This window comes from Stegostoma tigrinum, chromosome 5 (assembly GCF_030684315.1).
Source record: "Stegostoma tigrinum isolate sSteTig4 chromosome 5, sSteTig4.hap1, whole genome shotgun sequence".
In the NCBI taxonomy this organism is placed as follows: Eukaryota; Metazoa; Chordata; class Chondrichthyes; order Orectolobiformes; family Stegostomatidae; genus Stegostoma; species Stegostoma tigrinum.
In genome coordinates, this window is record NC_081358.1 from 67133627 (window position 1) to 67149901 (window position 16275).

At 42.2% G+C, this 16275-nt stretch overlaps 1 protein-coding gene across 2 annotated transcripts in view; it reads left to right on the plus strand.

The window, feature by feature from the left end:
* The window catches only part of lypla1 (lysophospholipase 1), a 61979-nt gene that overhangs the window by 20464 nt on the left and 25240 nt on the right, over positions 1–16275 (plus strand). For both annotated transcript variants that reach the window (XM_048529389.2, XM_048529387.2), the window contains exons 4-5: positions 5497–5544; positions 9852–9922. In XM_048529389.2, coding sequence (XP_048385346.1) covers positions 5497–5544; positions 9852–9922 — 119 coding nt within the window. The remainder of the gene's footprint in view (positions 1–5496; positions 5545–9851; positions 9923–16275) is intronic.

The window sequence follows — 16275 nt, forward strand, 5'->3', positions numbered from 1 at the left end:
ATCTATAAGGATGTTGCTTAACTGGTACAGCATTTCCTATACCTACAGCATGTGTTATCAGATCAGTGCTTCCCAGCTTATTTCCACATACGACCTCACATGATGATTATAATTCTTTCAGGTCATTTTTTGATTTTTCCCTGGAAGATGACTCAGTTTCTCCCAGTTTGAGGCCTTCATTTTTTCCAATTCTGAATCATCTGCACTTCTTTTTCATTCTGTTGTAACAGATAACATTTCCACCTTTTGCTTAGAGGTAGTAGGAACTGCTGATGCTGAAGTCTGAGGTAACAAGGTGTGGAGCTGGATGAACACAGCAGGCCAGGCAGCATCAGAGAATTAGGAGAGCTGATGTTTCAGGTCTGGACCCTTCTAAAGAAGATGATTTCTGAAAAAGGGTCCAGACCTGAAACATCAGCTCTCCTAATCCTCTGACGCTGCTGGTCTGCTGTGTTCATCCAGCTCAACACCTTGTTACCTCCTCTTTGCTTTCTTTTTTGAATTTTTTTCAGCATATTCACTGGTTTGCCGATTCACACCACATATCTTCACTTTCAGCATAATCAGGTTTTCCGATTCACACCACATACACTCATTGTACCCTTTAGGACACTTGACCCCAAGGGAATCCACAGAAGATTGATAATTTATCCTCTCGTTGCACAGTATGCAGTGTAAAATAGCCTGAATAATGTGAGCATTATTTCTATCTGGCATTCTTTATTAAATAGTTCAACTCACTCTCAATTTCTTTTCAATGTGAGAAGGCTGACTAAACTTGCTTTTTAAAGGTTCACCTACCACCGGAAGTAACACTTTTTCTTCTGAAGAAGGGTCCAGGCCCAAAACGTCAGCCTACCAGCTCCTCTGATGCTGCTTGGCCTGCTGTGTTCGTCCAGCTCTACGCCTTGTTATCTCTGTTATAAAAGTTGGCAAGTTGTTACAGCTGTACAGAATTTCAGTTAGACCACATTTGGAATATTGCATATATGGGTCTCGTCACTACACTACCAGAAGGACATGGATGCTTTGGAGAGGGTGCAGAGAAGGCTGACTGGGATATTACCTGGTCTGGATGGCTTTAGGCTTATGATTAGGTCCCTCAAGGCTAATGGAAAAATTAAACCACATGGAATGGGGTAATCTATTGGCATGGATTGAAATTTTTTTTTGTCTATCCACTAAAGTGTGGAAAAAACAACTTTTTCTAAGTGGCAGGCAATGACTAATGGGGTGCAGCAAGGCTCCGTGCTTGGGGCAGCAAATGTCGGGTGTTGTCCACAGGTGCCCAAATCGTAATTGAGACACAAGGGAAGGCATTAATTGAGAAATCGGAGACACATACAATAAGAGTACAGCTGTATTCAAGGGTGAATTAAATTTGCATTTTAATCAGTTCTGTGGAGGATGACGTCCTAGAGTGTGTATGTGATGATGGATTTATTTTTTAAGACGGATACATTGAAGAATCTAGTAGAAAGCAGGTTATTTTACACTGCATACTGTGCAATGAAAGGATAAATGATAAATCTTCTGTGGATTCCCTTGGGGTGATGTATCTAAAGGGAACAATGAGGGTATGTGGTGTGAATCAGCAAACCTGATTGAGGAACCTGACTGGGTAGGCAATGGTTCATACTTGTACACAAATTACAATAATTGTTTGTTTGTGTCGAGCATAAAAATAGAAGTGGAAGGCTTACAAAAGAAATTAGGGATAATATCAGATCTAAAGAAAATGAATGTAAAATTTCCAGAAGAAACATCAACCCTGAGGATTTGGGAGCATTTCAGAAATTAGTAAGGAAACAAAAACTTGATCATGCAATGGAGAAAGAGAGTATGAGAGTAAAACTCAAGTGAACACAAACTGACCATAAAGGCTTCTATAGAAGTGTGAAGAAAACAAATTTAGTAAAAGCTAACGTAGGTCCCTTTAGAGACAGAGGCTGAGGGAAATTATAATGGGAACAAAGAAATGGCAGAAGAATTGAACATGCTTTGGTTCTATCCTCACAAAAGAGGGTACAAAGAGACTCCCAGAAATGTCAAGCAATCAAGGTGCTGGTGAGGAGGCAGAATTGAAGGATTCTGTATTAGCAACAAAATTATTGCCCATCATTCATTAAAGGTTAAAGGCTGGCAAATCACCAGTACTTGTACAAGGTGCTGGTGAGGCATCTGGAGCAACTGTGAGCAGTTTTGGCTTCCATTATTTAAAGAAATATTTCATTTGGAGGTGGTTCAGAGAAGGTTCACATGGGATAATTGCTGGCCTGGAGGGATTTCCTTAAAAGCAAACGCTAAACAAGTAAGCACTCTACTCCTTGAGTTTTGTAGAATGAGAGATAATCTTTTGCAATATGTAAGTGCTGAGGATGTCTCCCTGATGGGAGAGTCTAGGCTCAGTTGATGTAGTCTTAGAATAAAGAAGTGCCAATTTAAGACTGAAATACGGAGGAATTTCTTCTGCGGGTTGAGTCTTTGGAATGCAAAAAAAACTGGGGGCAGAGTCTTTGTGCAAATTTAAGGGTGAGATTCTTGATCTGTAGGGAAATTGAGGATAATGGGGAAAGGACAGGAAAGTTGACATGAGGAATGTCAGGTGAAGCAATTAAATTGCAGACCAGGCTTGAAGGGTTTAACAGCCACCTCCTGTTCCTGTATCTTACGGTTTGCTGGTATACTATTATTGTAAACACTTTTTTTTAATCCCTTTCTATGGTACTGCTTTCTTTAACCAAACACTACAGTACTCCATATCCTAGATAATAAAATGTGAGGCTGGATGAACACAGCAGGCCAAGCAGCATCTCAGGAGCACAAAAGCTGACGTTTCGGGCCTAGACCCTTCATCAGAGAGTGGGATGGGGAGAGGGAACTGGAATAAATAGGGAGAGAGGGGGAGGCGGACCGAAGATGGAGAGTAAAGAAGATAGCTGGGGAGGTAGGGAGGGGATAGGCCAGTCCAGGGAAGACGGACAGGTCAAGGAGGTGGGATGAGGTTAGTAGGTAGCTGGGGGTGCGGCTTGGGGTGGGAGGAAGGGATGGGTGAGAGGAAGAACCGGTTAGGGAGGCAGAGACAGGTTGGACTGGTTTTGGGATGTAGTGGGTGGGGGGGGAAGAGCTGGGCTGGTTGTGTGGTGCAGTGGGGGGAGGGGATGAACTGGGCTGGTTTAGGGATGCAGTTGGGGAAGGGGAGATTTTGAAACTGGTGAAGTCCACATTGATACCATATGGCTGCAGGGTTCCCAGGCGGAATATGAGTTGCTGTTCCTGCAACCTTCGGGTGGCATCATTGTGGCAGTGCAGGAGGCCCATGATGGACATGTCATCTAGAGAATGGGAGGGGGAGTGGAAATGGTTTGCGACTGGGAGGTGCAGTTGTTTGTAGCGAACTGAGCGGAGGTGTTCTGCAAAGCGGTCCCCAAGCCTCCGCTTGGTTTCCCCAATGTAGAAGAAGCCGCACCGGGTACAATGGATGCAGTATACCACATTGGCAGATGTGCAGGTGAACCTCTGCTTAATGTGGAATGTCATCTTGGGGCCTGGGATGGGGGTCCTCCTCCCTCACCCCCATCCCAGGCCCCAAGATGACATTCCACATTAAGCAGAGATTCACTTGCACATCTGCCAATGTGGTATACTGCATCCACTGTACCCTAGATAATAAAATGTGAGGCTGGATGAACACAGCAGGCCAAGCAGCATCTCAGGAGCACAAAAGCCTCCTCTACATTGGGGAAACCAAGCGGAGGCTTGGGGACCGCTGTGCAGAACACCTCCGCTCAGTTCGCAACAAACAACTGCACCTCCCAGTCGCAAACCATTTCCACTCCCCCTCCCATTCTCTAGATGACATGTCCATCATGGGCCTCCTGCACTGCCACAATGATCCCACCCGAAGGTTGCAGGAACAGCAACTCAGATTCCGCCTGGGAACCCTGCAGCCATATGGTATCAATGTGGACTTCACCAGTTTCAAAATCTCCCCTTCCCCTACTGCATCCCTAAACCAGCCCAGTTCATCCCCTCCCCCCTCTGCACCACACAACCAGCCCAGCTCTTCCCCCCCCCCCCCCACCCACTGCATCCCAAAACCAGTCCAACCTGTCTCTGCCTCCCTAACCGGTTCTTCCTCTCGCCCATCCCTTCCTCCCACCCCAAGCCACACCCCCAGCTACCTACTAACCTCATCCCACCTCCTTGACCTGTCCCCTCCCTACCTCCCCACCTACACTCTCTCCACCTATCTTCTTTACTCTCCATCTTCAGTCCGCCTCCCCCTCTCTCCCTATTTATTCCAGTTCCCTCTCCCCATCCCACTCTCTGATGAAGGGTCTAGGCCCGAAACGTCAGTTTTTGTGCTCCTGAGATGCTGCTTGGCCTGCTGTGTTCATCCAGCCTCACATTTTATTATCTTGGAATTCTCCAGCATCTGCAGTTCCCATTATCTCGAGTACTCCATATCCTTCTCATTTCTTCATGGGTTTGTAAACTACACCCCCCCCCCCCTAAAAAAGTGATTGCTTCTCCTCAGGCTTCGCCACCCACTCCTTCACTACCATCACCTCCTTTTAACAGTTTACAGCTTTGATCCATCAGGATGCTGTTCCCCAGTTTAAGTAGATCTCCAAAAAGAACAATTGCCTCTTTCTGCTGTGTTGTGGTCAATATCCAATGCATTGGAACATGTGACTGCTGCATCATTTTTGGGGTCATGCACATTCAGCAATACTCGAGTATTATTATATTTTGGGACTCTATTGATTTGAATTCTAGCTCCTTAAAATCCCTCAGCCGCAATAAGAGCTGTCATTAACCAAGTTCCAAAGGAACTTCAAAACTCAGTTAAATTACAAAGAGGAGGCAATGGTCTAGTGGTAGTATGGCTGGCCTGTTAATTCAGGAGCCCTGGTTCAAATCCCACCATGGCAGATGGTGGAATTTGAATTCAGTGAGAGTCTAACCTTGGCCGCGAAACTTGTCAATTGTCCACCTGGTTCACTCATGTCCTTTTAGCGAAGGAAACTGATGTCCTTTCATGATCTGGCCTACATGTGACTCCAAACCCACAGCAGTGTGATTGACTCTAGTTGATGGGCAGTAAAATGCTCGTATAGTCAGTGACACTCCCATCCTGCCAATGAACTTTAAAAAATGTAAACCCTTATCCATGACCCCTTAACACCTAGATGAAGCAATACAGACAGCATGTGGTGAACCCCTACCTTCAGCTTCTTCTCCAAGTCCCGCACCATTCTGACTTGTAAATGGATCACTGTTCTCTCACTGTTGCTGAGTTAAAATCCTGGAAATCCCTTCCCCCTCAGGAATGCGGGTCCGATTACATAACAAGGGCTTCAGTTGTTCAATGTTTCAAGAAGATAGCTTAACACAACCTTAAACTAGTCAGGACAATATAGCAATGCATTATTCATATCCCATGAATGCGTTTTGTTTTTAAATTAACATACAGTTCAATTTTTGTTTTAGACCTATTGCTCCTGTCACTATGAACTTCAGAATGAATATGTCATCTTGGTAAGTGTTACATTAGAATAGATGTCATTTGTAATAACCAGTGGAGTTTGGCATGTACTGTATGTGCAAGCAAGAATCTTGAAAACATTTTGTAATGTTCCTTAGAGTATTAATTTTTGCAAGTTACTGTCATGTTGAAAATGAGTTGCGCCCTTTATCTGTCAATTACTGTTCATCTGTCTATCAGTTATATTTTTAGCATTTAATGTCTTGTTTGACCGTACGTAGTTGCAAACTCTGCTCCTCTAATGAGAGGATTCAAGTACAGCAGCAGGATGTCTTGCTGCAGTTGTATAGGGCCTTGGTGAGACTGCATCTGGAATGTTGCCATTTTAATCTCCTTACTTGAGAAAATATGTTTTGGCTCTGGAAGGAGTGCAACCAAGGTTTACAGGTCTGATTCCTGGGCTGGTAGTACTGAAGTATAAAGGGATACTATTGTATCAGAGATAATGGGAACTGCAGATGCTGGAGAATCTAAGATAATAAAGTGTGAAGCTGGATGAACACAGCAGGCCAAGCAGCATCTCAGGAGCACAAAAGCTGACGATTCGGGCCTTGACCCTTCATCAGAGAGGGGGATGGGGAGAGGGTTCTGGAATAAATAGGGAGAGAGGGTGAGGCGGACTGAAGATGAAGAGAAAAGAAGATAGGTGGAGAGGAGAGTATAGGTAGGGAGGGGATAGGTCAGCCCAGGGAAGACTGACAGGTCAAGGAGGCGGGATGAGGTTAGTAGGTAGGAAATGGAGGTGCAGCTTGAGGTGGGAGGAAGGATGGGTGAGAGAAAGAACAGGTTAGGGAGGCAGAGACAGGCTGGGCTGGTTTTGGGATGCAGTGGGGAAAGGGTAGATTTTGAAGCTGATGAAGTCCACATTGATACCATTGGGCTGCAGGGTTCCCAAGCGGAACATGAGTTGCTGTTCCTGCAAACTTCGGGTGGCATCCTTGTGGCACTGCAGGAGGCCCACGATGGACATGTCGTCGAAAGAATGGGAGGGGGAGTTAAAATGGTTCGCGACTGGGAGGCGCAGTTGTTTATTGCGAACCGAGCGGAGGTGTTCTGCAAAGCAGTCCCCAAAGGGGTCGGATTTTGTGTTTATGAGATGTTGCTTGGCCTGCTGTGTTCATCCATCTTCACACTTTTTATATACTAGATGGTTTTTATGTTCACTAGAATTGAAAGGAATGAGGAGATCTTGTAGAAACCTATACAATTCTGCAAGGTCTGAACGGGATAAATGCAGGAAGGATGTTCCCATCTACCAGGAACCCCGAAGCAAGGGTTTACAGGATATGGGTTGGCCATTTAGGGCTGAGATGAGGAGAAATTTCTTTACCCAGAGAGTAGTGAGCTTGTGGAATTCTCTGCCACAAAATAATTGGGAACAAAACCTTGAAGGTTTTCAAGGAAGAGTTGCATAGAGTTCTCGGGGCTAGAGGGGTTAAAGGCTATAAGGAGAAAACAAGAACAGGATATGAAGTAGAATGATCAGCCATGATCCTATTGAACAGTGGGGCAGTTGGCCTCCCAGTGCTCCTATTTCCTACGATCTGTACAGCAGCTGAAAGTAGTCTACAGCAGGATATGAATAACAGTTTAGCCTATGAAATGGTAAATAGTATTTGCTACATATCAGTGTGATGGAATGACTGTTCAACAAAGACAATCTAAGTGCTTCTCACAACTTTCATTAACACTGTCATTCCTGAGTATTGGGCTAACATTTCGGAAGTATCTTTCGACCAAACCTCGACTGAATCAACCACTTCAATGGTAAGGCATGATAAGCTGGCCAGAGTCACATTGGAAGCAGGTAGGCCATTCAACCTCAAATCTGCTCAGCCATTCAGATCTACATCCTAAATCAGTTTGTCCAACAATCTGTATCAATTTGATACCCACATCTAGCAAAAATCTGTTTACTGGTCTTCAAAGTTGTTTTGAAAGCCTTTTGAGAGAGAATTCCACATTTCTTCAAGCCTTTGTGTGCAAAAATATTTCCTGATTTTTATTCTGAAATTCTCACTGTGATTTAAGATTTTATCTTTTTACTCTACCACCATGCACAACAGTTCATGTCTGCAGTGATTGGAACAAGTTCAGCCAGTTGGACCTCATGAGTTCCGTCATTGGGGCTGTTAACCTGGTCCTCTTTTTATTTTTTTTGGAGGGTGCTGGCTGACAGAAACAAATGTCAGAGGTTTTGCTTACTGAGGGTTGGCTCTGAACTAGCTAGGCCCGTGTTATGTACTATGCACATGACCTGATGACAGGATATCTGCCCTCATGGAGTTATTTCAATGTCTTTCTAGCCAGTACTTGAACGTTTTTACTCATCTTGATCAGACCCCTTCTCCATTCCCTGTACTGAAAGGAAGGAGTGAAAGCAAAGTTTATCTACTATGTTCTCTTAACTTGATCCTCAGTTCTGCTATCATATAGCTTGTTCTGTGATGCACACCTCCTGATTCTGCTATTCCTGAGGTGGAGGTGCCTGAATGCTCTGTTCCAGATCGTTTCTGACCAAGACTGTATTCAATAGAAGGTTTAACAACTTCCCCTTTTTGTATTTAGCCCATTTTTGAGATAAAGATCAGCAGTTCATGATTCTTAAGGTTTTTCTTTCTCTCTCTGATTTTAATGAAGCTTTAACTTGGATTTCCAAGTTTCTCTTTACTGCTTCAGAAAATAGCTTTCAAGTTTTGAATGGCATCAAATATGCTTAATTGAACTCCATCCGTAGTAGCATTCTTATCTGTCCCAAATGAAACTGTTGCTTTGTTCCTAGCCATGGCTCAGTTTGTCATGTTGCCCCCTGTTAAGTCAAAAGTTTGAGCTCAATTCTTCAGAAATTCAAGTATAAAACTGTAAACTGGCATTGTGGTCAGTATGGAGAGAGTATTGTTGGAGGCCTCTCTTTTTTTTGCCTATGGGTAAGTTTTTAAACTGATGCTGTACTCGTCCTGTGGTGAGCATAAAAATCTTGACCGTGTTTCCGTGAAGAGCAGGGAGCTATCCATAGTGTCCTCCGCTATATTCATCCCTCAGTCAACATTTCCTTGGTAGTGACCAGACAATTTTTATTTTCAATAACATTGTTCATGGCAGCATATTGTAAACCAACCAATTTGCCCACAACAATCACTACACTTCAGAAATACTTTGATTGCAAAGCATTTTGAGACTGTGATAATGAAAAATAACTTTTTATTTTGCGTATCTGATCGAAAAGAGAGGCTGGAAGCTCACTAACAAATAACTCCTCTTACAATTGTCAGTGCTTTTCATAATCCCAGGGATAAAGTCACGACTGTGAAGACAGGAATAGTAGGGTAGTAGTAATACTGAGTTAATTTAGAAGTCCAGACTTGTGCCTGGTAGGCGTGAGTTCCAATCCCAAAACACCAAATGATGAAATTTAAATCCATGAAGTTGGAATATTAAAAACACCTTGTAATGGTGAATGTAAAGCTAAACACTTGTCTGAGCTCACTGTCCCTTTTGGAAAAGGTAATCTGCTGCCTTTGCTGTTGTGTTACTGTCTTCCTCTGGTGCTCCATCTATGCTAAACTGAGTAATGTTAATGGACTGTAATCCAGCAATCCTGCTAGAGGACTAATGTTGAGGGCACTGCACCACAATGGCTGATAGAATTTAGTAAAACCTGGAATGTCAAGCTTACCCTCGTATCACTGACCAGATATTTATTGTTATATCACTAAGGTCTGTCAGGTAAGGCTGGCAGATATTATGGGGGCCAACTTGAGAAATTGACAAGAAAACTTTAGGTAAACAAAAATAATCGTCTTTTACGTAGAGGAAGCTTTAACAAAGTTTTTAGAATTCTCATTTCTGTTGAGTCACAATAACTTCAAGTTTTATACAGATTACAGCATGCACATTACAATTCCTACATCGTAATATCCATATGTCACCACATTCTTTGATTTCTCCACACTCTGTAGGCATTGTCAATTCTCAAAGGCCTCTGATAGTATGGCTTCTAGTTGCTACGCATGCTGAATGTCTGGTTTGTTAGTTTTCCACATGATTTGCTAGTTTTGCTTTATTGTTGATTTTATAAGCCTTAAGTTTAACTCGCGTAACTCTTTCAACTGACTTCCTTCCCTGGTCTGGCCTTTGGTCAAACTACTTATTCTTTCTCTCTTCCCTCTCTCCATTTCTCTCCTTATCCCCCCGTGACTCCACTTGAGATGGTCAAACAACACAAACTGTGAGAACTGAATTTGAATCAAAAGCAAGTTTGTTCTTTACAGATTTGTCAAGAAAACATTTATTTTTGTAGGTTTGATATCATTGGACTTTCTGCAGATTCTGTTGAAGATGAAGGTGGAATAAAGAATGCAGCAGAAAGCAGTAAGTTTATGCAACTTCTCATGTCTAACTTGACTTAATTAAATGAAGAATTGATGTTGTTGGCAAAATCATCATGCCCATGTTAAGAATTTCCAGAGGTAGGCTGAATTGGAACCTCTGCTTCAGCAATTAATTGCTCTTGAAAGTTTATGATGACGGATAACATTAAATATTTACACTGCTCATTTGCAACCTGATTAAGACACCAATATTCTTGGATATGCTACTGTTGTTGCACAATTTCCGGCACACCACAAAATTCTTCTCTTTGACCTATCTTTAAGATTTCATGTGGTTTTAAAACAAAACATTGGCAATGAGCTAAAATAAATTTTAGCGTCTACATGTGTTCTCATGAAATGATTAACTTGCAACTCCTTAGATTAATAGGGTTAAAGTAAGATATTGCCACCAAAAGTTTTAGAAAACTAGTTTTGTTGTGTTGGCAAGGCATTGTACCTTAGCCTACCTCATTGTTTACCAGCAAAGGAAACTTGTAGATTGTCCAGTTTAAGAGAGCACCATATCTCTTGACTGAAAAGTCACAATTTTACTTATTTTCAGCCTAAACTTTAATGCCCCCAACTAAAAGACCAGGACATAGTATGTACACTTGCATTAGTCATCAGCTTCAATTATTCACATCATAGGTTGATGTTTACTTATCCCTTGGACCGTTTGTAAGATGTCAAGCAGATGATGTGAGCTATGTTGTAAAAATACTTGGGAATCTAAAATGCACCTCTGCAAAGTAGATACCACCTGATGAACAACAAAGATGGTGAATAGCCATGCTGGTGGATCATCTTTCATATTCAATATGCAGGTGCATCCTGGTTTTGGAGGAATTTTCAAGGCTTAAAGGGCATCTTACATTCTAGCACTAATTGTCAGTCTTTTTTGGAGACAGTTATTATATTAAGATTTTCTTTCAAGATACTTTAAAGTATTTTTTTTTGCCTGTTGATCTTAAAAATCTGACAAGCAGCAAGCTATTTTGGTTGACTGCTGTTACTACTAGGATTACTTTAGTGCCAAACCCACCAAATGTTATTTTTATTTTTTTTTTGATAAACCCAGTGGTGCACAACGTCCAGCATCTTGCTTGAACCTAAACTTGCCCCTTGTCCCTGTTTAACCTTCTAATAGCTTCAGTTAAGAAAGCGAATGTAATGTTGTCGTTTATCTCAAAAGGGTTGGAATATGAAAGCAGCGATGTGCTTCTGAGGCTTTATAAAGCTCTAGTTAGGCCCCATTTAGAATACTCTGTCCAATTTTGGGCTCCACACCTCAGGAAGCACATACTAGCCCTGGACCGTATCCAGCGGAGATTCACATGGATGATCCCTGGAATGGTAGGTTTAATGTATAATGAACAGCTAAGGATCCTGGGATTGTACTCATTAGAATTTAGAAGGTTGAGGGGAGATCTGATAGAAACTTACAAGATAATGTATGGCTTAGAAAGAGTGGACGCTAGGAAGTTGTTTCTGTTGGGGGGGAGACTAGGACCTGTGGGCACAGCCTTAAAATTAGAGGGGGTAAACTTAAAACTGAAATGAGACGACATTTCTTTAGCCAGAGTGTGGTGGGCTTGTGGAATTCAGTGCAGTGGAGGCCGGGACGTTGGATGCCTTCAAGGCAGAGATCGACAAATTCTTGATCTCACAAGGAATCAAGGGCTACGGGGAGAGTGCAGGGAAGTGGAGTTGAAATGCCCATCAGCCTTGATTTAAATGGTGGAGTGGACTTGATGGACCGAATGGCCTTACTTCCACTTTTAAGTCTTACGGTCTTAATCTAGGACTGTCTTAATTTTGCTTTCTTACAAAGCCTATCACCTATTAGCTATCTCTGTCCTGACCTAGTCCTTCTGCATTAAGGAGTCAACTTTATGATCTGAACCCACTTGCTCTATTAAACAGCACCTTCACCCAGATTAGTAAAGCAAACTGAAGGGATCTAGAGCAAGTATATTCTTTGACAAGAAATTAACTTAAGTGGTCCAAAACGGCTTATCACATTCTTTGTTTAGTACACAGAATAAAAGGTGAGTAATTGAAAACGATACAATCCATGTATTTTGAATATATTAAGCTTAGGAAGATACAAATAATGTACTTAATTTTTTTAAAAAGTAGTGGATTCCAGGGACCCATTGAGACAGAACCTCAAGATGACAAGTGGCCACACATTTTTATTTTCCTGTAATGCAAACCAAGTAACTAACAGCATTAGAAGAAATATGCATTCTACAGGGCTCAATTTATTTATTTTTTACAAAGTTCCCAGAGTACACCAGAAATGGAGATGCTGGTATATGCAGAGCTGGGAATAAATAACTTGTTTAAAAAGTCTGAGAGGGTTTGAGTGTGAGTTGGGGTCTTGAATCAGAGTTGCAGACGGCAAAGCAAAATAACTTCAGACTGAAGAGAAATGCAGGAGAAAGCATTAACAGGAGTCCAGGCTTAAAGTAAGGAATCAAAAGCAAAATTAGGGCAGCTCAGTGGTTAGCTCTGCAGCCTCACAGCGCCAGGGACCCAGCTTTGATTCCAGCCTTGGGTAACTGTCTGTGTAGAGTTTGCACATTCTCCCTGTGTCTGCGTGGGTTTCCTCTGGGTGCTCCGGTTTCCTCCCACAGTCCAAAGATGTGCAGGCTAGGTGGATCGGCCATACTAAATTGCCCACAGTGTTCAGGGGTGTGTGGGTTATAGGGGGATGGGTCTGGGTGGGATGCTCCAAGGGGCAGTGTGGACTTGTTGGGCCAAAGGGCCACACTTTATTCCCAGCTCTGCATATACCACCATCTCCACTTCTGGTGTACTCTGGGAGCTTTGTAAAAAATAAATAAATAAATTGAGCCCTGTGGAATGCATATTTCTTCTAGTGATAGTTACTTAGTTGACATTACAGGAAAATAAAAATGTGTGGCCTCTTGTCATTTTGAGGTTCTGTCTCAATGGGTCCCTGGAATGCACTATTTTTTTTGAAAAGCTAAGTACATTATTTGTATCTCTCTAAATTTAATATATTCATAATACATGGATTGTATAGTTTTCAATTGCTCACCTTTTATTCCGTGTACTAAACAAAGAATGTGATAAGCTGTTTTGGACCACTTAAGTTAATTTCTTGTCGAAGAATATACTTGCTCTAGATCACTTCAGTTTGCTTTACTAATCTGGGTGAAGGTGTTGTTTAATACGGCAAGATATCAGCATTGGTTCAGTGTTGGTTTTGTTGCCTTTTCTTCAGAAGTTTCAAATTTAGCTCCAGATTTAAGCATAAAATCCAGCCTGATACTCCGAGGCATGGAATTGGAATTCTGCACTTGAGTGCCTTTTTTTAAATGATACATTAAACTGATGTTTCTTCTGTCCTCTTTGATGTAAATCGTACGTATCTTGCAATTCTTTCTTAGAACTGTGGAGAATATATAGTGTTGGAGAGGAGGCTCACAACTGACTTGGAGTGAGTTTTGAACAAGACCAGCAGAGAGGGCTGAATCTTTTCCTCAAAGGCAGGAATCAGAAGTTGGGGCTGATCCCAAATCAAGCTCTTGCCTCTAATCTACCTTGAAGCATGTATTTTGTGTGCATGGGATCTTAATGGCCCTAGAGAGAGACAAGGGGACAGGACACCAGGGAAACGGATAAATTTCTGAACCAAATAGTTGCTAATTGTGCATGGCCCTCCATTAACACACCACCTAACTGAACAGTGCAAATGCAGAGTTAGGATCTGGAACAAGAGTCATTAGTTATGCAGTCATATAGCTTTGTCCAACTCAACTGCTCTGACCTGGTCCCATTTGCCAGCATTTGGCCCATATCCTTCTGAACCCCTCTTATTCATATACCCATCCAGATGCCTTTTAAAATGTTGTAATTGTACCTATCTCCTCCTCCTTCTGACAGCTCAGTCCATACACTCACCACCCTCTTGAAAAAGTTAATGTTTGATTATTAAAACTAATTATTCTTATTTTATCCATACCTTCAATGGTTGATCAAACAAAGCTGTTCTTGCACTGTAAACCCTATAGTGATTATCTTCAGGAAGCCCCTAATGATGGCCAACCAAAGCCATGAAAATTCCTGGGTAGTCAGCTGACTTCCTTAGTTGCGTAGTGACGTCAGTATGCCCAATTAACAAGGTTGATGTCTTTACTTACCCAGTTCAGAACCTCCACCTTATCCCATACTATTGCTGTTGGACATAAATAGAATGCTGCTTTGGAGTGGACTGACTAGCTTTGGGAACAAAATGTCAAAGTTGGATGTTGTCGAAAATAAATTTAAGTATTGGTTGGTATTTCAGTTTTTTTATCTGATGTGTTGGTTTGCAGTTTTTAAACTCCTATTTTAATATTTCATAATAAGCATAACTGAGTTGACTGGTAGAGGAGCCTAGCAGCAAAGACAGTGGAACAGCAATGGCAGGAGTTTTGGGGAGTAATTCGAGCTACACAGCAAAAATTTATCATCCGGGGACAATGAAGCATACTGAAGGGAGGTAGAGGCAACCATGACTGACAAGTCGGGACAGCATAAAAGTAAAAGAAAGCGTGTAATGTGGCGAAAGGCAGTGAGAAACCAGAGGATTGGGAAGCCTGCAAAGATGAACAGAGGATAACAAAATATGAATGATGGAGAAGATTAAATGAGGTTAGGCTAGACAGTAATATCTAAAAAAATTTGCAAGGGTTTCTTAGATGTATAAAGAGTAAAATATAGGCAAAAGTGGACATAGGGCTGCTGGAAAATGATGCTGGAGAAGTAGTAATGAGGAACTCATGTCTTCCACAATGAAGACCAACGCAACATATTTAATCAGTTCCCTAGCCATTTCTTAATTAAGTATGTTGCGTTGGTCTTCATTGTGGAAGACGTGAGTTGTACCTCAAAAATTTGAGTTGAAGGGGCAGAGGTGAATATGGTATCTGTCACCAAGGAGAAGGTGCTGGAAAAGCTGAAAGGTCTGAAGGTGGATAAATCACCTGGACCACATGGGCTACATCAGAGTTCTGAAGGCGATGGCTGAAGAGAGGTTAGTATTAATGCCTCCACTTTCAGGAATCACTAAAGTCAATGAGGGTCCCAGAGATCTGGAAAATTGCTAAGGTAACCCTCTCGTTTTAAGTAGGGGGTATGACAAAAGACAAGAAATTTATAGTCTGATTAGCCTGATCTCAGTCGCTGGTAAGATTTGAGTCCATTGTGAAGGATGAGATTTCTCCATACTTGGAAGTGTGTGGGAAAATAGCGCAGTCAGCATGGTTTATCAAGGGGTGATCATACCTGACAAATCTGTTAGGATGCTTTGAGGAGATAACAATCAGATTAGAACAAGGAGAGACCATGGATGTTATCTATCTGGACTTCCAAAAGCATTTTGATAAGGTGCTGCACTGGAGGCTGCTAAGTGAGATGAGGGTCCACGGTGTTGGAAGCAAGGTACTAACATAGAAGACTTTCAGTCTGGCGGAAAGCAGTGTAGAGATAAAAGGGCCCTTCTCAGGATGGAAGCTGGTGACTGGTGGTGTTCCACAAGGTTAATGTTGGGACCACAACTTCTCAGTTATATAAACAATTTAAATGAGGGAACTGCGGGCATTCTGGCAAAGTTTGCAGATGATAGAAAGGTAAATGGAGGGGCAAGTAGTATTGGGGAGTGGGGAGGCTGCAGAAAGATTTGGACAAGTTAGGAAAGTGGGCAAATCAGTGACAGGTGGCGTACAATGTAGGAAAGTGTGAGATCATGTACTTCATTAGGAAGGACAGAGGCATGCACTATATTCTAAAAGGAGGGTAACATCAGAAATCTGATGTACAAAGGGACTTGGGAGTCCTTGTCCAGATTTCTCAAGGTAAATTTGCAGGTTCAGTTGGTAGGTAGGAAGGCAAATATAATGTTGGCATTTATCTTGAAAGGACTTGAATATAAAAGCAGGGTTATCCTTCTGAGGCTTTAAAAGCTTTGGTCAGACTGCATTTAGGCTTTGAGCAATTTTGGGCCCCATACCTCAGGAAGGGTGTACTGGCCCAAATGAGTGTCCAGAGGAGGTTGACGAAAATGATCCCAGGAATGACAGGGTTCACCTGGACAAGGACTCCGAAGTCCCTTTGTACATCAGATTTCTGTTTTTCCCCTTTTAGAAAGTAGTCCATGCCTGTATTCTTCCTACTGAACATTTGAGGACTCTGGGTCTACACTCGATGGAAAATTTCTGCGGAAGAGTCACTGGACCTGAAATGTTAACTTTTATTCCCTTTGCAGATCTGCTGAGCTTTTACAGCAACTTTATTTTTGTTCCTATATTGATTGGAGTTTAGAAGGATTGGTTGGGGGGT